Source organism: Lottia gigantea (assembly GCF_000327385.1).
Source record: "Lottia gigantea unplaced genomic scaffold LOTGIsca_30, whole genome shotgun sequence".
In the NCBI taxonomy this organism is placed as follows: domain Eukaryota; kingdom Metazoa; phylum Mollusca; class Gastropoda; family Lottiidae; genus Lottia; species Lottia gigantea.
Window position 1 is genome coordinate 2222456 of NW_008708987.1, and position 27114 is coordinate 2249569.

Genomic DNA, 27114 nt, shown 5'->3' on the forward strand with positions numbered 1-27114 from the left:
GAGAAAGTATGAAACACTAGAGTGTTATCCAATAATCAAGAATTAAAATAGGACGTAAGCTGTAAACATAAGAACCCTCTGCACCAAACTACTCATCCGAAATAATGGAGTGAGTGAGAGTGAGTTTTTCATAAAATAAACATTAGGCCTACCGTTCATCTTCACAATTTCCACGTCTCCATACGACACAGGCAAATTGAAGAAACAAACCAATACCAAAATTGAGATTTTTAGACGCAGTTTCATGTCTGCAAGGTAGTTTGAAAATATAAATTGTAAATTGTTTAGAAAGATTTTGGTTTATTTATGTGGTTGAACTACTTTAGCGAAACGGTGGCCTCCCGGAAGTTGTCAAACCCAGAGGTGTGTGTTTTTGAAAACTAATACAATTTGATGTAACGTTACAGGGAGTTTTTTGACTGAAATAATCAATCTCTTAAGGAACGCCTTTTATGATTTCAATAGAAATTTGCAAAATGCCAAAGTTATTAACCATATATCGATATTAAGCTTTTGGTCTAAAACACAAAATCAAGTTGAACCGGAAGCAATGTCTATTTGCGGGAAATGTCTTCCAAAATTTCGATCCTGAAAACGGAATCATGTCAATTAAAACATTAAAAATGTAGAATATGTGCAACTGCATAGACTTTCTTAGTTCAGAAGAGAACAAAAACAACACAACTCATGAAGATTTTCACTTGTCATCTGTCGATTGTGAGTTATAAACCGTTTTAGTCGGACAGGTGCCCGTCTTTTAACTACCGAATGAATAGGAACACAGTATAGCACATAGAACACCTCTGTATTTTTTATCCGTAGTTTAGGACAAACAATAATGTCAGGTCTATTGATAATTTTTTTCTATTTTTGATGACATGCAAAGTGGTCCTTCTTTCTATATGATTGACATGTTGATATGGATGTGTTGTTTCATGTTTTGGGAGCCACGGTGGCTCAGTGAGACGCTTGCTCGATAACCTGAAGTTTCAGGGTTCAGTCCCGGCATAGGTCGTGATGATACCTTCAGATATTTCAACCCGGTTTCCCCCTGTCAGTGATGCAGGTATGAGGGGCCGACATGGAAAAAGTGCTAGTCTTTTGGAAGGGACAATAAACCGAGGCCCTGTTTGCTTCAGTTCAGACTGTGCATGTTCAAGATCCCTCGATAGTTGGAAATCGAAAAAGAGCAGGCTAATGCTGCTGTCCTGGCAAACATTCCCTCATTGTACCCTGCATGGCGTTGCTCGTCTTCCTGCAGAAAAGTAGGATGTAAAGATCACTTCATTTCATTTGATTTTATTTGTTTCATGTTTTCTGGCATTCGCTGGTTTCTACTCTTGCCTTCCATGATCTAACGAGTTTCTTCCTGATATTGTGTTTAGTGATATTTTGACTCATTAGAATTAATAAGTGTTATAATATATCCTAATTAAATAGCAAGTTAATATTCTAATTCATACAAAAATGACCAATAAAAAGCAATCCTATAAAAACAACAGTTAGTCTGAATTGTTAAATTCCTTTACATTCGTGGATATATTATTTCAGTGGTTATAGATATATGTAAATAAATCCTATCATTTGTATTTATAATTTGTAAATAAAAACTGACATGTTTATTTATCATTGTAGTTGTTATAGAAGATGTAAAATATAAGCTGATATTTATATTTTCAGTTATCATAGAAGGGTTGAACTCAGCCAGTCATCCTGGAGTCTGATGAGATGATAGCAGCATGTGAAACCCAGGATTTCGTGCCATTTGGCCGAGAATACATTCACCATCATCCTGGTCATTTTCAGCTGCAAGTACAAAATACAAAACATGCTGAACATGGTCTCCATATTCTCAAAATATTTCGTGATTCACCACATGAAGCTGGCAAGGTAGGTGGACAAAATAGTTTTCTTCTATATTTTCTCTGGTGATGGCAGGCACGATATATCAGTAAACAAATACATTGCCCAAGGACATGCCACGATTCATGAACTTTCAAATTGGATGGAAAAAATTAGAAGCATGTTAAAAACTCGAAATGGTTATTACTAGAAACACCAAGATGATGTTGCAATATGTAGTCTAAGCTTTATATACTTATTGAAAAATTACTAGTAAAGGAATTTAGAGTAGAGTGACAGTCAGTTATCAGTGGCGTAAACCAGGTTTACGAGGGGGCGAAATATCTGAGGTTGCACGTGGTTCTAACCTAGTTATGAGATATTTGCCCAAAAAACATGTCTGCGGGGCTGTGCAGGGGGGCAGGTGACCCCTCTGCTCCCCTTTGGCTCCACCACTGTCAATTATATGTAAATTGTTTTGGCAAAGTTTGATCAGTACTAGTATTAGATTTATGTGGTTCTCACACTGTCATCAACAAAATCAAATCATGGTGAATTCAAACAAAGAAACATTAATAATATTAATTCTGTTATTACAGAAAGAACAATGGCTATTTCGACACCACGAAGGAGAAGGGGAAGAAAAATACGATGAAGAATTATACGTCAGTGATAGAACTGTTGTCTGGAGTAAAGGTGGACAGAACGGTGTACAAAACGTTCTTAAAACATTCACAGTCGATTCACCAGTTGTTCAGGTAAGAGTTGGAGGAATAAATTTACTAGACATGTTGCAGATTGATTTTTTTCTCAAAATAGATTTTAGTTGATGAAGTAGCTAAGTATTACATTTTGTCCACAAAATATTTTTCAGGCATTATGGGGGACGTTTATTTTAAGTGGAAAAGACAAGAATACTACTCCTCTTTCCTCTGTAGAATCTACAGGTAATATAAATTCATTGCTTTCGCTGAAAATCCTTTTTTTATACCCCCACATGAAATGTCGAGCTCGGTTGTGGGCATGACCCATGTCTGTGTGACTGTGTGACAGAAAGGTATTTGTATAATGGAATCTACCAGTACACATAGTTTTTCAGTCTTAATATAATATATTATAATTCTAGGGACTGTACAGAAAGGTATTTGTGTAATAGAATCAACAAGTACTCTCAGTTTCTTTAAAGAAGATGGAGGTGAATATTTAACAGCTCTGCCTTTCCAGGTAATTCATTTATTTAAAAACATTCAAATTTAAAAGTTTAAAGCCAAAGTTAAATACCCAACCAGCCATTATGTTATTGCCAGCCAGGATGATTGATATGGTGGGCAGACTGCAGGAACAATTATTTTCTGAAATATCTTTATGTATGGATAATCTATTTAGCCTTAAAGGCTTGTGGGCACCCATTTAAGATTTCCAGTGTGCTGGAACTATTTTATGCTAGAAGCCATCCCAATGTTTTTGCAGGTGTCTCAAGCTTGGCCAATTAAAAATGGATTATTATTTGAAAGATGTTTAGCACAGTTTGAATATTCAGCTCCAAAAAAGTAAGAAATTTTATTTTTTCAACTAAAAATCTTGAAAGGGACACTAGGCCTTGTGCTATTGACTGTGCCGGTTAAAGATGTCGTGATATTTGACAAATGAAAAAGAGTATGCTAGTGCTGATATCATGACAAAGTTTCTCACGCACACTGCATGGCATTGCTTGTCTTATGGTGTAGAAAAGTAGGACATTAAACTCCATTTATTCTCCCTGGTGTAGTGGAGAGCTTATTAAATATTTTTGTATTTAACAGGAATGCACCGAATCAGACTATAGTATTTAGTATGTTACATCCATTAGAAGAGGTGGCACCAGTCATTACTAAAACTTCAGGTATTGTTTAATATTTACACTGAGACATTTTGTCAATTTTTCATTTTTCCAAAATCTTCATACGTTTGTTACAATTTTCTATGCAAATTTGCAAATGATAAATTTGAGTGTTAAATGATGTCACCATCACAAAAGCTGTTAATGATATCTTATGGCCTTCGCTAAAGTACTTTATTAAAGGCTTAGTTTTGGTGGAATTGCAAGAGCCAAAGAACCCTGACTGAAGATAAGAAGATCTCTCTTTAAGGTTCAGGGAATATTATTTTATATTTTTTGACTCTCAGTGACAAATGACATGGAATTATTTTACAGGTGCTGGAGGGTGTCCTAAGATTAACTATTTAACGGACAATACCCAACATATATTATTTACTAATATAGAACCTTCTATAGCTTTTACTTACGATACTATGTTAGGTTTACATTCAGCCTGGAGAATCAGACGTGCTCGACAAGAGGTTAGTACATCAAAGTTTTTTAGTCATGTCTGTCACTGAATGGACTAAAACAGTTTATAGTATTTTTGAGTTGAATTGAGAGGTGTGGAAACATTACCTCATTTGCTTGGTTACCTCTTACAAATAGTGATTGCAGAGTCTAACCAAGCTGGTAAAAAAAATCCTTGTGAACCAGTAGTATTTATCCCTGAAAAATTGTTTGTTTCTTTCTTTCACATTTCAGCCTTGAACGATTTTCAACATATCTACAAATTAAATGAACTTTGTTGTAAATATGGCATTTAATTTTCTTTTTCAAGGACCAGTTAGTAAAATGGGTTCTTGAAAACCAAGGTTGTTATCCTTGTGAACGTGGCTTAATTCTTTCTTTATTTTGTAGGAATGTTGTACCATATCTGGATATTTTGATACAGGCAACGCCAGTTTTAGTCACTTAATGCCAACAACACCAGTGGCGGGTCTGAACCAATCAAGTAGTACCCAATCAAGGTTTCGAGCCAGTCCGTTTATCAACTCACCGAATGTCTCCCCGCTACGAACCTTGTCTGGTAAACTGTCAACGCCCTCTACTTCTACATCTCGTTCACCTAGTTTACAAACAATGGCTGCCGTAAGGTACGTGTCATCTATTTATAGAAACTGTCAACAGGTTTAATTTAAGCAGTATTACATTGTAATTTACCATTTGAATTGACCTCTTTTGTGATGTATTTTTTCTGTGATTAGCAAAATAAGATTTTGTTATGACAATAAGAATCAAATCATATTGTATATTATATATTTTTTTGAAAATTATGTACATAGATGACAAAAGAAAAATAGAAAATTCCACAATTTGGCTGAATTTAAGACGAGTTGATCCCTTGTCTTTTGTATTGTATCTCATTTCTAATTGCAGTCGTAGTCAGTCCCCAGCTGTTGGAGCCAATTCTATGAGGAAATTCTTGTCACCAGTCTTAGGTCAAACTGGGGGTGTGACTAAATCACCAAATGTCTCCATGAGAACACCAAGTGGACCCCACAACCTATCTCTGATACCCCCAGATAGTTATAGTGAATGGGTTGAACCACTACAGCCCGAGATTTGTCTGGAGCATTTATGGACTGAACCAACTCCCACTATGAGGTAATTCAACTCTATTGTTATCTGTCAGTGATGCAGGTCAAGAGGACTAACATGGTAACAGCTTTGAGTTCTGTGTGCTACAGACTGTTCTAGGGTAGGCTATTGTCATGTTCTGCCAAAAGTTTCCTTATTGCACCATGAATTGCGCTGCTCATGTTTATGAGCCCAAAAGGGGTTCAAATAAGTAGAATTTTAAACTCGTTTCATTTTATTTCATTTACACTGTATAACTTGCACAGTTTTCGTTTCAGTTATTAAATGATGTTGGATTTGAACAAGATGTGAATAAGAATTCATTTCATTGTGGTTGTTTCTGTATATTTTTAGAGATGGTAGTCTAGGGAAAGCATCGAAAGTATTTTTAACAAAAGATATGTGTGGTCAACAGTTTATATGTTATATGGTTCCTTATAAACAACATCTTAGGTAGGTTGTGGTGTTAGTTGGTGGTTCTTTTGTGGAATGGGATGCCAAGATTTGGATTTGAAACCCAAAGCCCAGTGTTTTTAGACAGTAAATGTTAAATCCTTAGATGTATAGAGGATTTCTAAACTATTTATATGTACCAGGGATACTAATAGCATTTGACTTGAACCATTTCAATATTCAGTTAAATGACTGTGCTTCATGCAAATATACAATAATTGCGTTCCATTATACCACTATCTCAAAATCTGCTAATAATCAAGCCTTGGCAATAGTGTTTTAGTGGAATTGCAGGAACCACAGACTTCTGATTTTATTTGCAGGTTATTGAAGTTTGAAGAAAGTAATGATTTACAGAAGTTAATATCTGGAAGTTTAACTTTCATTTCAGCGAAAGATGCTGTCCCTATTGAGGTCAGTTTGCTACCAGTTTATCTTTTGAGATTGATGGTCCAAGAAATCATGTTAAAATCCCTGGATAGTTGAAAATAATAATAAAAAAAAATGACTGAAAATATCAAAACATGGAAAGCTAGATTGGAAACAGTTGCAACCTGAATATCTCACCTATCAAATGTTACAGTGGTTATCTTTGTGGTACAGTAATGGTATTGAGTTTTTTAGTGTCATATCCTAATAGATTTGTTTATATATTGTAGAGTTTAGATCTATTGGTAGTATTAGAACCTGGTGGATTTCTCAATGTATATAGTGGTACCACTAAGGTATATAGTTCTCTTATTCTGCTATATTTTATCAGATCTACAGTACGGACCACTTGCTGATACTTAGAGGATGTATCCCTTAGTAGTTGGAAATAGAATAGACAAGATAGTGCCCAACTAACCAAGTTTCCTTCATTCTACACTGCATGGAGATGTTGATTGTTTATAGCTCAACATGATGATCAAATATAAATTCTACCCTGTTTAAAGAAACCTTTCTAATTTTGGGAACTCCAGATAAATTAATTCTTCACTTTTCAAAAAACACTTCCTCATATGTAAAGTTCCTTCACTGCTACTGATCTATTGCTAAACTGTTATTTTGGACGTATCTTTTTATTTTATCATCTTATTTTGTAGATAAGTCAACTTCACATACCCTTTCTACCTTTAAATTCTGGTTCGTTGAGTTTATTACGACCGATGACCCCTCTAGGCAGCCCAACTCGTGGTATTTTTACATCCAGTAGACCGGCTAGCGCCATGGATGCCAGATTTGATGAGGAGGTAGGTAGAATGAACTGGGGTAGACCTTTATTCGTGAGTTCAGCTCATTCAGATTTGATAGAATCAACTGTCAGTAAAACAAGTTACAAACAGGGTTCAAACTGCGTTCCATGTGTGCTGAAGAAAAAAAGTAGGTTTAGACAGAATTCAAAATGAGGGAGAAAGAACTTGGGGTCTGTTTCACAACATTTTAACTGAACTACAGACAAGATTTTAAGAAATTAAGTAATCTGATTGGCTCATAAAGCTGAACGTAAAATAGATTTTAACTATTGGCCAATCAGATTGCTAGAATACTAAAATCATTCTTAATTAAGTTTTTGTGAAACAGACTCTAGAAGGGTAAATTTTGAAGTTGTACCATTCGATTGGCACCAAGTATTCAGTATTTGGAATAGTGTCAAGAGAAATCCAGAAGCAGCTACGCAATCTAAGACATTGGCTATAAACTACACATTGATTTAATGTAACACAGGCTAAGGTAGATCAGTAGTCTGAAGATAGCACAGCATGAAACTCTGTCAGAGTAACCACATGTTTTAGGTTCTGTTTTAATATATTTAAATACTATTTTAGATAAGTCATCTGTCACCAGTACAAACTGATCTAGAAGATAGCAGCCATATTGAAGGTGATTTAATGGCTCCACAATGTAATACATTTATACAGAACATGAGAGATAATGTAGACAATAGATTTACTATAGTAAGTATAGACATTTCTTTATGTTTGTTTGTTAACTTATAAATGATCATGGGCTGGCTGCGAGAAACTGAATAGCGTTAAATTAGTTATATTTCAGGCTTGAGCAGGGCTGATTTTTTCATTGGAAAGTTTAAGACACATATGATTAGATATTCAAAACTATTACCTATTCCTACTGTGTTTCACTTTAGCAGGTAAACTTAGTAATAGAGACAGGTCATAAATTTTCATCATGTCACATGATTTTCAAACGGACAAATCAAGACACTTCTACTTTCGGTTTGTTTTATAAATATGAACACACACATGTTTTGAAATGTTTTATTTCTATATTTTCAGGAATTATTAAATGGTAATCTCTGTAGAACAACGTTACCTGCTCTGAGTACATCACCTGGCAGTAAGTTTATTATTCTTTATAAAGACCTTGGTAACTCTGTAATATTGACGTCCAACAACATTGAGGTTTCAATTTCTTCAATATCAAGCTATTACGAACCTTGTCTTATACCTTGACTAAAATAGCCACCTTTTTTGTATCACATAAGTTTGTAAATGGACCATTCCAATTTTCAAGTATTTATCTAATCTTATCTAAGGGACCTGCAGTAACCAATGACTAATAATTATTTTAAATATATTTCAGTTGATCTATGTTTGAAGGCATTAAAACATCTCCTACCAAAAGATATTGCGTTACAAGTTTTAGGACGGTGGTATACGGCCAGAAATATTCCAGGTGGTCTCGGCAACCAATCAGAATGGTCGTTATTCTATAAATCATTACTAGGAATGATGGGATACGATACAAGTCGTCTGTCTTTAACGAGCAAGGTGGGTAATTATCAGTATAAAAACATTGTTAGTTATTATTTGAGGGAGGCTGTAGCTCAATCTATCAAAGTGTTGTCTTATTATGACATTTACCAGATTTTTCATTCATACAGTGTGCAGTCTTGTTCTATCATTTGCTAGGTTTTGCATGCTATGTGGCTGGTAGAGCACCTGCTAGTTTTGAAAAGATTTAAGCAGAGAAAATTTATTGATACAGAAATATTACATGCTATACCTGATATGATTTAAATTGTAGAGAGATTTAGACACGTCCATGTCACCTGTTATGTCAGCGAAAAGATCAAAACCATCAGAGATTGGCTCAGAACAGGTAAACTGTATTTTGTTTTATTTTATTATATTTGGTTTATGAAATTCTGGGATGAGATCCTCTAAAAAATATTGGTATTTTACACTAAAAAATGATACCCTTGGGCCCTGATATTCAAAAACATTAATGAAATTTTACATATCGGATATCTGTGATACTGTATTTAATGACAACTCAAACTTAATATAACAGAAAATAACTGTAGAATATCAAAAAGTTTATTAACAACAGAACAAGTAACTATCAGTGTCTGTTAAGTTTTAAGATATTCTACAAGTTACTATCCTGACTTTCACTATAGTTTATTTCTCTGTTAAAATAGAAGTAGAATATTAAATAAGTTTATTGACAACAGAACAAGTAACTATCAGTGTCTGTTAAGTTTTATCAATATTTTCACAAGTGACATTTCTTTTGTTTATATAAACTATGTGCTGCAGAATTTTTTATTGCCCCAGTATTACAAAGTCTCAATTTTTTTAAGGATTGGGAATATTTGGTGAACTCGACACATCATCAGCTAACAGAAGAATGTTCATCTCAGATTCATAATTTAACAGACTGTGAATTAATACCAGATAGATCCTCCTACTCTAAACCTTGTACCTTATCTACTACAGCTCTTCTCTTTCAACATTGTCCTGCCGTCATGTTGGCTCTACATTTAATATATGAGGTATGCTAGTTTGATATTTGTTAGACCTTGAGGATGGGGTGTGTCGGTTAGATTGTTGAAATCTTCACATGATGTCATTTGCTTAGTTACATTGAACAAATAGTGGTCGTGGGTTTTAATGTAGAACATTGTGTGAAAGCCCAGTGACCTGGAGGATGTTATCGCTCCTCATAATTCCACTCGACCTGTCAATGTTAGTAGATAATGCAGATTGCAAGAGGTTTTCTCTATGATAAAGATGATCATTGTTAGCTTGAGAGATTATTCTTGTAAGAAATGGCTATTTTTTTATTTTTAATGATACAATAATGATTTATAATGATTGTGTATTTTAGGAAATGAAGTTAAATATTTTATTGGGTGAAGAGTTGAAAGATTTGTCTATCTTATTGTACCAGATTGCTAGGTAAGTAGTCTTCTTTAAAATGTCTTTCAGGTAACCATGCTTGTCAGTGATGTAGTCTTGAACAATTGTCTTGTCAGTAAAGGCTTTCATGTACTTTATAAAAAAGAAAAAGTAGTACTATGTGTTTTACAAGTTTGATATCAATAAAAGAGTCAGTCAGTCTACTAATTATCATCATTGCAAACAACATAGGAATATTTAACTCAGTGTGAACTAACCTATGTATAAACTCTGTCAGATTGTAAATGAGTAATGAATTACTTTGTTTTCTTCCAGTGATTTACAATGTCAGTCATATATAGATTATTACTGTCGTGATTTCCCCTCGTTATTTCATCAGTCAGATGATGTCAGCCAAGTTACTGATGGTAAATTAACTTTCTAATAGTTCTGGTGTATCTTCTTTATCTTGGTTATGTTACTTATTGAATTAAGTTGGTCAGAAGATGGAGTAAAACTCTGTAAATTCCAAGTGTTCCTCATTTTAAGGCAGTGGCAGCCTTTTTCAGCCTTCCCACCCCTGGAGCAATCACCTGGACAAAATGTTTCATCCACATTTTCAGCATGTGATGATGTGAGGTGCTCTCTCAATTCAAAATAAATTCTTCTCCTACACCAGTTGGCGACACCCCTGACACCCTAGTCCCACACCCCCAGGGGATGAAAACACCCCAAGTTAGGAACCAGAGTTTTATTGGATGAAAGTGTATATTGATTGAAAACAACTATTTATAATAAATTATATTATTTTTCAGATCACCTGTGTAAAATGCAGTATCCACATATCTTCCCGCGATCAGTACCCAGTGTACATCTGTGGATTTATAATCAGTTACACGGTCGACCTACGACGTCTCTACCCTATATACCTTTCGTCACTGATAGAATTAAAAACATTATTTCTGTATGTAGTCTCTATCTTCCAGTTTCTATATTCATTAATGTATTTAATTTGTATTTTAAGTTTGATTATTTGTATTTTAGGTTTGATTATTTGTATTTTATGTTGCTATATAAGGATAGGTATATACTAAGATTTGTTATCAAGTTTTACTGTAAATGATATATTCTCTGTAGCTTATTAAACTAAGATCTTATTCTTGAAAAATTACCTAAAGAAAATAAATGATTCCTTTATTCATTCATTCTATTCCAGCTGTATGCTCTAATGATATAATCTTCTGATTGACGCAATCAAATTTTATATACAGTGTCTAAAATTCTCAAATTTCTCATATTTGATTTCTGATTAAAGACATAATAGACATAGCTTGCTCTCCCTAACGTGTTATTATGAATTGTTTTTCTTCTAGTTGTATGCTATAATGTTAAATAGAGACATATCAACTGAACAAGCTATAGAAAAAAGTTTACGTAGGATTGCCCCTGCAGGTAACTTTTCTATTCTTACAATGGGTAGGGTCTCTGTTCTCTCTGAAGGGACTATAAAACATAGTACAGGCTGATTAAGAGAAAACAATTTAAAAAGGGACCTTCTTCGTTCAGTGGTTGATAAATTGAACTTTACTGATTATTTTGTATTTTTTAGGTCACAGAGCGCCGACAGCTGAAGTTTCCTTGTCTCACAGTTTTCAATTACATCCAGTTACTAATATTGCTGAAAAACTGGTTCTTACTATGACTGAATTAGGTACAAAATTCATTTCAATTACATTTCATAATAAATATACTGAATACATCGAGACAGGTCTTCCTTGGCTCAACATTTTTATCAATAGTCAATGCTGTTTTGTAGTGATTGAGTATAGAGTTTTCCCGGATTATCTGTACTGATTTACGTCTATGTCGATTGGAATATCATTTTAAAGGGAGGATCCTCACTATGAGCTCAATCAAACCTCTCAACATTCATTTTTCACAGATTATCCATGTTTACATTTAGGTTGACTGGAATAATGAGATATGTTATTTAAGTTCACCAGACTTTCACACACTGACTTTAATTAGAACCCATAATCATCATTTATTCTCGAAGCAAATCATCATATAAAGTTCCCAATGCTGTAACTAACTGACTGCTGCTGTGCATTTGTTTTTATTTTGAATTTTAAAAAGCAGACTAAAATTTGGTTCAGAAATATAAATTTCACTTTATTTCATTCCTAGGTATAATATCTCGAGATTTAGAATATCTACCAGTAGGAATTGTTCTACCATTAAGAGAAGCTATTTTAAACTGTCGTTGTAACCCTCCTTCTGATTGGCCAGAAAAAGCCTACAGTTTGATTGGTAAGTGGAAGTTTTTTTTTGAAAAGAATATATTCCATTATTTCATTTCTACAATTTCAGAAAAATTCTAAAAAAAATATTGAATGTGAATTATTTGATGGATTCATTGTTCTGTTATAAATATATAAACTTTAATATAACTGTTTTGGGTAATTCATGTAAACAACTTCACGTAAAAGCCTTAAAATATATTTGACTCTATTGTAGGTCGTGAAGATTTAAAATATATTTGATTCTATCGTAGGTCGTGAAGATTTAAAATATATTTGATTCTATTGTAGGTCGTGAAGATTTAAAATATATTTGATTCTATTGTAGGTCGTGAAGATTTAAAATATATTTGATTCTATCGTAGGTCGTGAAGATTTAAAATATATTTGACTCTATTGTAGGTCGTGAAGATTTAAAATATATTTGATTCTATTGTAGGTCGTGAAGATTTAAAATATATTTGATTCTATTGTAGGTCGTGAAGATTTAAAAACATCATTAGTTATAAAACGTAAACATATAGCCAACACGGAAAATAACAACTCTACTGATACTATGACTAGTAAAGATGAGGTTGACGGAATGGAGAGTTTAGACTTTGAGGTAATTTTAGTGTCTAAGACTATGACATTGCAGTTTTGAATGTAGATTGTGCTGTCAATGTATAGCTAATTGTTTTCTCCAGGACAATTTTTGATGCTCATGATATGTAGACAGTCGGTTAGAGCATTAGATGTTGATGTCATTCGCTTCGTTTCTTCGAGCAAATAGTGGTTGTGGTTTCTAATCTTGGTAAGCATATGAAGTATGGCATCTTTCTTCATTATTTCTGGTTATCCAGCTGTAAATGATCAAGCGGTCTGTATTTTTATTTTGATATTTGTTTTCATTTCAGCTTTTAAAGCTACGATTCAGTGAAGATCTGCGTATCCAGGAAGTACGCAGATTACTCCAGTCTTCTCAGCCAGCTAAAATATCATTGGTTCAAAAACCAGAAGTAAGGTAAGTAGACATCCCTGCCCTGCCCTGTCCTGCCCTGCCCTGCCCTGCCCTGCCCTGCCCTGCCCTGCCCTGCCCTGCCCTGCCCTGCCCTGCCCTGCCCTGCCCTGCCCTGCCCTGCCCTGCCCTGCCCTGCCCTGCCCAGCAAAACAGTCAAAAACACCCCTTAACTATAAACACAGAACACTTTCACATAAATGCAAAAAATACACATAATAAGGGTCATTAATTGAGGTAGGATCTCTAGTTAAGAGTCTTGTCCAAGTTTGACCCATCTGTTTGTATTTTTCAGTGATCATGATTTTATAGAAGAGAAAGAGAAACACCTGTATTGTATCTGTATCAGAACTATGGCTCTACCTATTGGAAGGTAAGAACTGGAAATTGAATTTGAATTTGAAAGATAGACATCCTTTAATTCTCATTCCTGTTTATACATTAACAACTGAAACATGTTGTGGATATTAAACCTTCATCTAGTGCAAAATAATTTAATCAGGTTCAAGGGAGATCACTCTTACTACATTATTAAATTTTCAGACCACAATGGTTGTAGATATTTGTATTAAATTAATTTTATGTCAGACTTTTGTTTGTAGGAGAACAGGCAATACCATGCAGTCTGGAATGAGGGACATTTTTTCAGAATAGTTATTTGTAATGCCCCCAATAAGTGTATTGTGTATTTTACAGGGGAATGCTGACACTATGTACCTATCACCCACTACCAACTGAAACATTACCTATACCTAAATTATGTTTGACTGGTAGGGCCTTACCAAGGTGGGTAAATTTTTATTGAATTAGTCCTGTTTTGCGTTGTGACGGAAGGATGAAAATGAAATGATGATATACGTCCTACTCTTCTGCTGCACCTGATGGGTAGTGTCAGAACAGCAGCATTAGCCTACTCTCTTTTCATTTCCAACTACTTCTGAGGGATCTTTAATATTCACTGCCTGAAGCACACAGAGCCTGGGTATATTGTCCTATCCTACTTCTCCCACCTGCATTATTTAACCGGGGAAAATTGGAAAGATCTTCAGGTATTATCTTGAACTTGCAATGAACCCTGGATTATCAGTTTAGCATGCAGGCATCTTACTCAGAAAACTACCACCAACCCCCACTGTCCCAGCCCTTAAAAATTATTAACTTTTTCTAGAAATACAACAGTAGAATTGACCCATATTGATACTCCAGCCAAGATGGCCGTTTGGCCTCACTTTCATAATGGTGTAGCAGCAGGCTTGAGAATCGCCAACTCGACACAGGTTTGTCAGGGAAATTTTGTTTTATTGTGATACAGGGGGTGAGAGTTCGGTTCGCACTTTAAAACATTGGAAAATTTATTAATTTGATATTGAAAGTGTAAATAGATGTTTTGAGTAAGGGCTGTAGCACATTCAGTTAGAGCTTTGAAATCCTTTCATGACCTCATTTGCTTCCTTATGTTGAACATCTTTCCTCATTTTTCCAGTCTACCCAGCTAAAATGGGTACGAATAATCTGGCAAAGATCAATGCCAAAAGGTTTGGCCAAGCTTGTAGAAATTTTTCCTATGAACTCGAGTTGTTATTCTTGAAAAAGATAATGGTAGAATAGCAGCTAAACCATAGTTAAATCCATTATTAATCCTGTTTAAGTCTGTTATTGATATTATAATTCCAGGTGGATTCAGCGTGGATTATCTATAACAGTCCAGTTGGCAATGATATGGTCAACGAATACGCTGGATTTTTAATGGCGTTGGGATTAAATGGTCATTTATTAAATCTAGAGACTCTCAATGTACACGATTATCTTTCACTGTAAGTTAAAGCTTTGGATAAATATTAGACATAGGGTGAAGCATTTAATTGGTTATATATAATATGACCTAGAACATAAGATGCATAGTAATTTCATCAGATCATAAATGGAGAATAGAGTCATTCCACAAAACAAAACATCCAGATTTGCATTTAAATGGCATATTGTATGAATGGTTACTAGTCTGAAAAATCTGTGTGTGGAAAATCCCCATAAAACGGGACCTAGTTTTTCTGCCTCGGCTCTACCTATCAGAGGCTTGAATAAAGCAGATGTTTGGGTCTGTAGATTACATGATAATTATTTCTATTTGTAGGGGCAGTCTATGACAACTATTGGTCTCATCTTAGGTTTATCTGCTGCCAAGTAAGTTACTATCATTATTACAGTTGATTTTGAAATCTGTATCCAAGTCAAAATACAGTTTTTATATCAACAAAAAGACCCTTGATAAAATAATATTAATTAATTGATGATAGATGGAATCTATTTATTTGATATTATTGTCACTTATTATATTTGTAGACGTGGTACGATGGATTTAGGAGTAACCAGAATGTTGAGTATCCATCTAACAGCTTTACTGCCCCCAACATCAACAGATCTAAACATTCCCCATGATGTACAGGTTGCTGGTATATTGGGAGTCGGTCTAGTCTATCAGGGCACGGGTAATCTACACTTTGCTGAAGTTCTACTGGCAGAAATAGGTGAGTAAAATATTAACAGAAGCAAGCGTGGTGGCACATGATTTGTTAGATAAATTTGAACCAGAGTTTAAAATGTGGGTTTTTTGGGCAGAGAAAAATAGTAGATGTAGACTGACTTCTAAATGGTAGCGTTTGGAATAGAATGTTCAGAATCAATCAACTCGGCAACAGTTCTTGCTGCAAATAATATGTCTGCAAATAATATGTTATCTAGCAAATAATATGTTATCTAGCAAATAATATGTTATCTAGTAAATCTGGGAGACTAAATTCACTTATTAATAAACTGATTGTTTTAATTTCTTACAGGTCGTCCCCCTGGTCCAGAAAATCAGAACTGTACCGACAGAGAGTCGTATGCTCTTGCGTCTGGGCTAGCTCTGGGATTAGTTATGTTTGGGGTAAGTATAGTTAATATTTGAACCAGGTATTAAGATGAATCTTAATCTTATCTTTCTATATGAGGACAGGTAGGACAGGCTGCAACTAATGTGGATATTTTGATAAAACAGTGTTATTAGCCCAGCCTAAAATAGCAAGAAAATACATATCCAACCATCTGAACTGTAATTTAGGTGACAGGACTTTTCTATGGATTGTTAAAACAACATCCAGGTCTAGCTCGCTGTTTCTCAAAAGATTTTTTTTTATATAGGGCCCTGGGTCTGTTACACTTATTTATAAATTTATTCTCGAAATAATCAAATGATTTTTTGTTTGTAGAAAGGTAAACAAGCTATGGGGTTATCAGATAACAGTATGGCCAATATTTTATGTCATTTTATGGTTGGAGGACAGAAACGACCTTTAGTAAGTATCAAATATTGCTGGTTAAATCAAGAAAAAAGATAAATAGAAGAAAAGTCATGCAATACCAAGATTTTGAGGATGTCTTGTAGCACAGTTGGTGGACTCTTTGCATGACATTATTTGCTTGGTTACATTGAACAAATGGTGGTTGTGGGTTCTAATTTGTGAAAGTCTGATGACATTTTTATTGTATGTTTAAAAAATTTTCATGTTTTTATTTCAGCCTGGTCCATACAGAGAACGATATAACTCTCCAAGTTATCTGATAAAGGTAAGACCAAATAAACTTTTGACTGGTATTTGCAACAACACTTAGAAGACCATATGTATCGAGTTCATGATTGTCATGTTCAATTCGGTTCCACTTAGACAACTAGGCGAGGCTTGCTACTTTGTAGGACATCATGGCATCAAGACCTATACAAAACAAGTCAGTATGCCAGCCTCAACGGCCATTTTATTGTCTGTTATATCTCTATCTAAAGGGGAGGCTCATTACTTCTTGGACACACTGGCATTAAGACCTTCACGAAATTAGTCCTAGTATGCCAGCTCTCTCTGCCATTTTTAAATCTGTTATATTGATCTATTACAGGAAGGAGACTGTGTGAATATTGATGTCACGGCACCAGGTGCTACTCTAGCTTTAGGAATGTTTTTCTTTAACACCAATAACAGGTAGGAAAATAAATTTCTGATGCCTTAGCCAGTGCTTCTGAGAGACATCCCTGTGTTGACTTTCAACCCCTAATACCAATAGCTAATATATTTTTATACATTTTGTGCTGTCACAATTGAATTTTGGCCAGATGGTTGTAAGATTTGAACATCTGATGTGGTAATCAATGCTATCAGTGTCCGCAACAAACATACAAATATGATGATTATTTTACAGTGCTGTAGCCGAATGGTTGAAAGCTCCTGATACACAATTCATGTTAAACAATGTACAACCTGATTTCCTTATGTTAAGGGTAAGAGTTGTTTCCTTGATTTACAATTGTGTGTGTGTGCACTGGACCCTTGACATTGTTATGAGTGATGCATTGGGCAGAAAGGTCTTGTCATTTCCATCTTGAATGGTTCTGGATGGCTAATCAACTCATTTCATGTCTACTTAGTTGATTTTATCATCTTGAATGATCCAGGTTGGCTATTTGACTCATATAGATCTTCTTGATTTTGCTGGCTGTAGAACTTTGACTTATTGATTGCCATTAGGGTAGGACGGGTGTGATTTTGCTGTACAATGCTACCTGTAACAGTTGATTTGGCTGTATTTATACACCATATCCTGTAGCTTCACAATGTCCAATGAGTTTGATCCGGGACAAGTTTCTAATTTTATTCACAGTTGTCTATATATTCAATCAGATTATTGTTTTTCCAGACGCTAAGTAGAGGTTTAGTATTATGGGATGCAGTAGTTCCAACACAAGAATGGGTATCAAGTAATATACCAGAGGTAGATAGAACGTGTGGTAACACACTTGTAAACAGTATATACCTAGCCCTGAAATAAAAAATTCTCACACTTTAAGATAGAAGACTTTTTAGATATACATGTCAAATTATTACAAACTTGGTTTAATGCCTTGACAGAATTAGCCACTTTTCTTGTATCATAGAAGTTTGTAAATGCAGCAATTATTTGGAATGTATGCTTGTATATTTCTAAGTAATTTTCTAAGCGATTGTCCTAGATTTTTCAGTAATTCTTGATGAAAATTAGTAAAAGATGTTAATTTATGGTTAAAATGTCCTGTTAGGAACTTCTAGAATCAACAACTCTGCTATTTATCCAGTTTGTTAGGAAGACAATGAATTTTTATTAATTACAGATTGTATCTAAATATGCGTTTAAAGAAAATGTAGAGATAAATTATGATGTTAATATAGATTATGAAACTATGAGGTTAGTTAATATATTTATTATTACCATTATAAACCTTGAGACTAAAGAAGATAAACTTTAATTTAAGGTCCACTCCATGACAGTGTGGCTCTAGAATATCTGAAATCAGTCTGTGATTGGTATGTCATTCCTACCAGTCCATACAGCTAATAACATTATATTGTAAATGGCAATGTGGACAATCTTGCTTAGCAACCGCTGATCTTATTTTTGCAAGAGGAGAAAGGAACATGTCAAAGTGTTGATAAAACTTTAACCAGTGATTGTTGTTCCATAAAACTGTGTCTTTACATCATACTTACATGACCAAATTTTATTGAAATTCTATTAAAGCTCTTTGTATATTCTGTCAGTTGATATACCATCTGAAAATCTTGCTACCTTCCATTGAAAGAATTTTAATTTCTTGTTCTTACAGTCAAGCCTATTGTAGTCTTATTACTGGTGCCTTTATGGTTCTGGGGTTAAAGTTCGCTGGTTCAGCCAATCAAATGGCGTTTGATTTAATGGTAGGTCTATAATATTTTTACAAAGATGCTATATTCAAGGGTCCCTTCCATCAAGCCACTAGATCTTTAGTCATTTTGCTCAGTTTTTCAATACCTATTAAGAGTTAGGTTGATTAGAATATTGAGGAACGATGACTTATTCACCATTTTTTATCACGATTTTTACATGCCAAACAAGATGGGAATCAGACCATCTTAATGCAACAAAACTAAGATATTGCTATCATAAACGTTTCATATTATCAGCAGCTTTTACGATAGCAACATCGTTAAATACTTACTTTTAATGAAATTGCAAGAGCCATAGATGTTTGATTGAAAATTGGAACATTGCTAATTGATGCAGACTTTCTTATACATAAAAAAATTAAAAAAAACATCTTTACAATCCGTTTTATTTCACAGTAGTAATAAATTGTTGTCATGAGAGGTTAGAAACATATCTAAAATTATTATATTAAATTATTGTAGATGGAGCAAATGAAGTTATGTTTAAGATTAATCTCCGTTCCAGCTCTTGTAGAAATGGCGGGAAAATCTCTCGTAGAAAATTGTTTATGCTCCATCTTGCTGTCATTGTCCATGGTAAGTATGACTGAAATTATTAACCACAAAATAAAATTCCTCAATGTTTGATATGTATTGATTGTACAAGAAAAGAAAAAAGAAGTAACCACTTCACAAGGATAGCAATGTATGATCATGTCAATAGGTAAAGATTTTTCTGTGATAACAGCTGGGTTGACTGGGATAATTAGGAAATATCACTTATTCAATATCACCAACCTTTCATACGATGACCGAGATTAGAACCCCCAGACTACCATGGTTTGATGTAACCAAATTAAGTCATTCAAGTGTTCTGACTTGCTGGACTACAGCCAGTTCTGTAGTTAAGTATATTATAAGAAAATTTTCTGTCCACATGAACAAATGTATATCACAGATGAGTTAATTAAAGATTGAAGGGTGTCAAATTCTGTGATTTCTTTCTGTGTATTATTTAGGTAATGTGTGGTACAGGAGATTTACGTGTATTGAGATTATGTCGTATGCTACGGAAACGTGTTGGTTTACAGCACGTCTACACTACGTATGGTTCTCATATGGCTATTTCCATGGCAACAGGATTGTTATTTCTAGGTGGTGGAAAGTAAGTTTTTGAATATTTAAGTCAAGTCAAGAATACTGTTACTATTTTGATTAGATGGTCATTATATATGGTGGAGTAAAGGTATTAACTCACATCAGAGTCTGATGTATTGTGCCAGCACTAATGAGGACATCTTTGTATTTATCTGCTGAGTCAATCTTTTTGTAGAAATTAAGGAACTGTTTATATTTATGTGGACAAATTTAATTATTTTAACAGAAAGATGAGAATTTTGTGGAATTTAGACTCTTCTATATTTTTCAGGTATTCTCTAAAAACAACGCCAGATGCTATAGGAGTTATGTTGTGTGCTTTTTACCCACGATTCCCTACTCATAGTAATGATAATAGGTTGGTTAGTTTCTTTATTTTACTTCAACAGAGATTGTAAAAAGGATTTCCAAACTTTTTATGTTTATTTTGGGGCATTGATAGAATTGATTTGCATTATTCCAATTTTCAATCAAACATCTTTGAATTCAATTAAACTAAAAATATCTGTTTTGTGATGTAGCTATAAGATATGCCCTGACATATCCCTGTCCCTGATACATATAACAGAAATTATTTAAACTTCTTTACAATCACTTTAAGCTTAATGTCCCAACTCAGATAAAACTGCATCATGAGAGTTAATCTAACTATTGTATTTGCAGGTATCATCTACAAGCATTCCGTCATCTATATGTATTAGCAGCTGAACCAAGGTTAATTTTACCACGAGATGTTGATACCGGTCTGACTACCTACGTACCAGTACAAATTAAGTTTAAACCTTCACCATGTTATAAAACTACAGAATTAACATATGATACTTACGCACCCTGTTTATTACCTGAATTACATCTTCTAGAACAGGTAGGTGATTTCCCTTTTTATATATACAATCATGAAATGAGGTATGGTTTTGTTGTCACCTATCTCCTTCGGTCCATCTATTCATCCGTCTAACCATCCACAATTGCATATAAACTTTTAAAAGAATTTGCAAACTTAAATAACTAATATAGAAATAACCAGAAAATTATGGAATCATTTAGATCAAAAATTTCAAATCAAAATCAGGACACTGTCCTTCAAACCAACCTTGTGTGTTTTCGTTATAATAAGTGCACTTTTTATCATCATGTTTTTAAGACAAAGAGGGAAACCTGAAAAAACCTGCAAGTTTTTGATTATTAAGCTGTGTCTAATTAGTTTATTGATATCATTAATAATATTATATCTGTTACAGGTGAATATACTAGGACCCAGATATTGGCCTGTTTTATTCCATGTTGATAAAAACTGGTCCATTCTCAAGTAAGTTTCAAACTGTTTGTCAGATTATTTAATCTTATATATTTGAAAGAAAAGAAAAGAAAAAAAAAAAAACATTATTTAAAGGATAACAACTGAGGTTCACTAGGGATCTTTTCTACCTCTTATACTTGATCTTTCACAGTTTATCTGTCTAGTCTTATGGCTGGTTCAACTGGAATTATGAAGAAAGAAGACCTCATCTAGACCACCAGAACTTTAAACACTGACTGGTTATTCTGATGAAAATATATCATTTCACAATAACACCACTTTTTTTTTTTGATTTGTAGATCATTATTGGAAAACAACCAAATATTATCAGTAAAACAGAGAGCTGGGCATCTTTCATATGTTGAAGACCCACAGGTGAGTTTTAGTTTAACCAATGTACATAGTTATGTGAACTCTCAAAATACGAGTTAACAAAGCCAGTTGTAGAATCTTTTCAGATGGAATAACTCAGTGGTTAGTAAGTTGGATTGTTGTTGGCTAGAGACTTAGGGTTTGAATCTTTCTCAAGGTTAAAATTCTGATACCACTGCCAGTGCTTCTGAATGTCAGCCAAGTGTCAACTGTTAACCCCACCACCAAATGACCTTTGGGTTATAGGATTACAGACAGTACTGTAGTTTTCTATCCTACTGAGAGTTACTGAATAACTAAAAGAATATACCGGTACTAAGATGTTTTTCAACCCTTTACAAATCTAAATGTAATATTTCTGTTGTGTATTTTAGGGTTATAGAAGTATTTTAGCGAAATCCTTGACATCTGATCATTCCAACCATGGTGTAACAGACGTAAGTTGACAAAATTTTGGTCTATACAACTGCAAGTAAATGTGAAAATCATATAACCTGTTATACAGCTCCCATAAAGATAGCCTTGATATATTAGAAGGCCTGTATTTTGCTTCCATCAGTTCTGTCTAACAATTATTTACGAAGTTTTCTTGTTTGAAAGTCATATGACACCTGTAAGCAATCTTTTATCTTCCTTGTAAGAGTAGAATGCCTTGTTAGATAGCACAATTTTTGGCTCTTAACAACATTTTACTTTGAAAATGTAATAAATTATACTGAAAGTGATTAATTAGTGTTTATTTACAGCCAGAAGTTATAAAATCTTTCACCTCAGATAATAGAATAACAACATTATCTGAAATATTCCTGACTCCTAAACATTCTCAGGTAAATATTTTCACCATTCTTATCACTTTTGCGATTTTGAAGTCATTTAATGCTTAATTTAGTGGAATTGCAAAAACCACAGACATCTGAAAAATGGAAGGGTGCAAATTGGTGGATTATCAGTGTCCCTGATACACTTGAAAGTTGTAGACCTCTTTACATTCCTTTTAATATTGAAAATGTAAACTTGTCTAAAGTGATGTTTGGTCTGTCTGTTACAGAATTATGAGAGAGTACAAGAATTATCATCGGTATTATTTGATTGTGTAACACAAGAGAAAACAGAATCTATATCTTGTCATTTGATATTACAACAGGTAGGCCTCATGTTATTATCTTTCATTGTAGTTCTATAGTTAATTATGTCCTGTGGTATGCCTCATGTTCTCTTTATAGTACTATAGTTAATTACCTGGCCGTGATGGCTCAGTTAGTTGGACACTTGCTTGCTTACATTAACTTCCAGTGTTCTGTCCAAGAATTTCACAGTAGCTATATAACTTATAACATTGAGAGTTATTTTATCTGTGTGTAAATTTTGTATGTGATGTTATATTTTTATTTTATGGTTCATGGTGTAGATATTTGTTTCAAATGTAACGTGATGTCTAATTTGAAATTTATTCGATATCCCTTTGGTGCTGGCGATGCTTAAATCACAATTGAAACAAAAATTAATAATTTTTTAAAATTCTGTCACTAGCAATAGGCTTAACCTAACCATTAGAATTTTACTCAAATTTTACTTCTATTTTAAGTTAATCCAGGAAAGTGAGCATTGCTATGATACGTTTGGTATAAACCAGTTAAAATTAATATTAGGGTATTATACGAGTTGCCATCGGTTACCATCCACAGTGTCGTCTGATACATCATATAACATACTAGAAACAGAATTCTTATTGGGTTTAAAATCACGGCTAGAAGATAAACTGACTAGATGGCAGAAAGGTAAGTTATTTTCTTTAGAAAAGGTGTCAGATTTTCTCACCTTTCGCTTTAATGATATAAAAATACATAATACTAACTATCCAAAACAGTTTGACAAAATATCGAGGGAGTATATCAATTATAAATGAGTAAGTATTTCATAATGAAAAGTGGTAATTGTAATCTGGTCAAAGTTCATCTGGAAGCATATTAACTAGAGAAGAAAAATCCTAATTCTCAGAATAAATACAGGGGCCTTATTCTTGAAAACTTTTTGGCATTTCAGTCATCTGATTGGTCAATCACTAAAATTGATTTTAGATTTAGGTTTGTTATCCAATCAGATTACTGTATTTCTCAAAATCTGGATTTTATCTTAGTAGTTTAGGAGAATAGAGACCTAGAACAAGTAGGAATAGAGATTACAATTGGGAGACATTGTTTTCATCTTCCTCAAAATACAATGGACATCTTGTACTCATGTGTATATATATATATATATTAATATAGGTATATCTTTGTTTAACTCTAATGTTTCCTATTTTTGTAGAAAATACTGAAATGATATTGAAATATATAAAAAATAAAGAAGTAAAAGGAGAAGAGATTGGTAATTTATCATCATATCTTACCTGGTTCGATTTCCCATCTCCAAATCAACTAGCAACTATTTTATCAGGTCAGTCAAATTATTTTACTTTAAAGTTTAAATATTCACATATAGCACCTTGTCGGAGAGTTCTGAAGAAGTTCCGTCTTCTCCAATTCTGACCTCAATCAAACAGTACACATACAGAAATAACATGATCAAAATATACCCTTCTATTTCCTTTCTTCACCCTTTGAATTCTGTCTACACTTACTATTTTTTCGCTCATTGTAAACCCTGTTCCAACCTGTTCTATTAAACATCGAGTTGATTCCAAGAATCCTGAACGTGCAGGACTCGCCAATCACGCCCCCTTACAGAATCAATAATTGTTTTTCAATATATTCAGCCATCCCTGATATCATTATTACCTAATGAATGCTAAAAACTTTATGACACACCCACTGATATGCAACTGTTCAGCAGGTTGAGATTCAAAATATGGCAGCTCAGTGGTAGGGCTAAATACAGTAGCCTCTCATAAAGCATTAAGAGAATTCTTCCACAACAAAATTAAAAAAAAATTAATTTGATTTGCTGCATTCTGATACTTCATATTTCAGAGCAAAAACATAAAAAATTATATTTATAAATCTGTTAGAAATGAAGAAATGATATATTTGTGGGTACACTACATCTGTCTAGTGGTGTAAATGACATATCTGCATTAGGGACACTGAAAGCATCAATACTAACCATTCTAATTATCAATAAGATGTCTGTGGTTCTTGTGGTTTCCACTGTGCTTTATGATGCAATTATCTCAAAGACCTTTAGATAAGCTACTATTGACAACTTTTGTGATAGTGAACTCATACACTCTTAAGCATTTCTAGAATTACAGGAACCACAGACATCAAGTTGGACAGTTTTGCATGATGCAAATAAGTGACCATTAGTGGGGCCGATACACATAAAAAGTTAGAAAACCACTGTACGACCTTGAACTCATGTTGTTAAAGTTAAAAATGTGTTTATATTTTAGCTGAGCCTAGTTTACCAGTACTGTGTAGTGAAATGAAAGGACTCAGTGTGTCCACAGCCAGAAAAATACTAGCTACTGTTAATAGTTGACAGCAATATTTCTTTGAGAATTCACAGACAATCTGAAAGTGCTACGTGATGGACAGAAGGAATATTAGCTATCGTATGAACAGTGCTTCACGAGAGAGTAACAATCATTTGGTTTTGTGGTGTTGAAAATTTTACGTGACATTATATGCTTGGTTGCTTCAAACAAATGGTCGTTGTGGGTTCTAATCTTGGTCGGCGTTTGAAAGTCTGATGACCATTGATAAGTCATCTTTCCTCATAATTCCAGTAAACCCAGCTTTAAATGAGTACGAATAATTCTGGAAAGATCTATTGTAAGAGGTCTAGCCAAGGACAAGATGGAAGTAAGATCGTAAAGCGTGAACCTTTGTTGTCATCCTTGTAGAAATCTTTTGTCTTTTTGTTGTATCTGATTCACATCACAATTCTGTTTGAAATCAACAGATAATCCTTACTAATGAATACATTTATTATCACATAATTAGGTTATTACTTATTCTTGCAACATCGTATTTTTAAATATGTTCATGAAAAAAATGATTAGACAAGCTCAGTTTTGTGTAAATGCAGTTTAATTAGAATTAGACTAAACTTTCATTCTGTTTTTTTTATTAGCTTTTATTTTTAATAAAGCGACTACAGTTGGAGGGAAGTCGAAGTCTTGAGGGTTCGTCAAATTGATCTTTTGACCTAAGGCGATGACGACTGCGTTAACCAATCAAATTTTTACCACCCTCCAGCGCTGGCATTTTGTGACGAAGTGTTTATCAGGTTAGGTCAAAAGGTTAATTTGACAAACGTTCAAGAGTACTGTCTTTAGACCCTAACTGAAGTGGTTATATTATAAATAAAACCTAATAAAACAACGGAACGAAAAGAAATAATAATAGGACTAAGGACGGAGTGTTTGTTGTTAAAATAGTCATGTTACATATTAAAGATATATAAATTTCAGATAACTTTGTTTGATTGATCGACTGAATTATACATTAAAGAAGACAGTGGTGGAGGCATGTTCATTAAAAGAATTTTGAGCCTCGACTTGGGTCATGAGTCTTGGCCATGAAATTTTGTCCTGGAAGTATCTCCATTAAAATATGGTGTGTGTTGCTAGCAAGGCAGAGGATGCTTCCTCTTCCTGAACACCTGATGCCACTGTAGCACTGGGTTTGTCAACTGAATGTATATTGTGTTCATTAATACATAAACTACCTAAATACAAACTGAACTGGCCTCCGTTTCACTAAAGTGCATAAGTTAACGACAAAATATTCAACTACGATCATCTTAAGCATCTTACGCATGTTTCACTAACAAACTTACAAAGATCTTAGCTACGAAGGACCTAGAAATGTTATTTGACTGCATTTAAAATATATCATTTATATACCTGATAGACAAACAAAGGCTAGAAAAACTTTTGAATCTCAAAGAATTTGAAAAATACTGCCTGACCTCTTTAGCCAATTAATTTTGTATGACTTGAAATATCAACTTCAAAAAGTTGTAGTCTGGCTGACGATACTGCCAACAAAAAAACAAAAATTTATATTATCATTTTACAGAGGGCAATTTTCGTGGGTTATTTTCACAGGAAATTTGGAAGTTATTCTGAGACAAATAACATAGCTTTAAAATTTTATCTTGAATAGTTTCGAAATGAGAGAAAAATTTTAATTTGTCGAATAGTAGATATATTTTTTTAATTGTGATCTCCCATTACAGTTGAAAATAACAAAATATTTGGCTAATGCTGCTGTCCTGGTGAAATTTGTAAAATACAATGTAAAGTCTTGTCTTGAGTTTCAACAACTGGCACTGGCACAAGAGACAAAAATCTCCAGTCGATCGTTTTCCATCTTGTTGATCAAGCAAGATTCAAGTCGGAGACAAAAATCTTCGACCAAGACCGCTTGTTTGCGG

At 33.8% G+C, this 27114-nt stretch overlaps 1 protein-coding gene across 1 annotated transcript; it reads left to right on the forward strand.

Moving 5' to 3' along the window:
• Nucleotides 1-1728: 1728 nt before the first annotated feature.
• Nucleotides 1729-25372, forward strand: LOTGIDRAFT_232653 (hypothetical protein; the record flags this gene model as incomplete). The annotated part of the gene is made up of 53 exons (XM_009057560.1): nucleotides 1729-1890; nucleotides 2442-2600; nucleotides 2717-2789; nucleotides 2969-3066; nucleotides 3313-3392; nucleotides 3645-3724; nucleotides 4037-4182; nucleotides 4562-4797; nucleotides 5081-5308; nucleotides 5636-5734; nucleotides 6058-6148; nucleotides 6394-6459; nucleotides 6820-6966; nucleotides 7543-7671; nucleotides 8011-8071; nucleotides 8318-8505; nucleotides 8762-8836; nucleotides 9321-9512; nucleotides 9848-9918; nucleotides 10195-10286; nucleotides 10674-10822; nucleotides 11232-11310; nucleotides 11468-11569; nucleotides 12046-12168; nucleotides 12635-12762; nucleotides 13055-13161; nucleotides 13451-13528; nucleotides 13852-13941; nucleotides 14324-14432; nucleotides 14830-14969; nucleotides 15154-15250; nucleotides 15287-15336; nucleotides 15496-15680; nucleotides 15990-16081; nucleotides 16404-16490; nucleotides 16714-16761; nucleotides 17086-17168; nucleotides 17386-17464; nucleotides 17881-17955; nucleotides 18332-18405; nucleotides 18824-18914; nucleotides 19386-19499; nucleotides 19922-20067; nucleotides 20332-20418; nucleotides 20724-20925; nucleotides 21302-21369; nucleotides 21660-21735; nucleotides 22107-22169; nucleotides 22479-22559; nucleotides 22781-22876; nucleotides 23318-23510; nucleotides 24040-24168; nucleotides 25124-25372. 53 exons carry the CDS (start codon nucleotides 1729-1731, stop codon nucleotides 25210-25212), a joined length of 5883 nt encoding a protein of 1960 aa, XP_009055808.1. The 3' UTR covers nucleotides 25213-25372.
• Between the last annotated feature and the right edge of the window lie 1742 nt (nucleotides 25373-27114).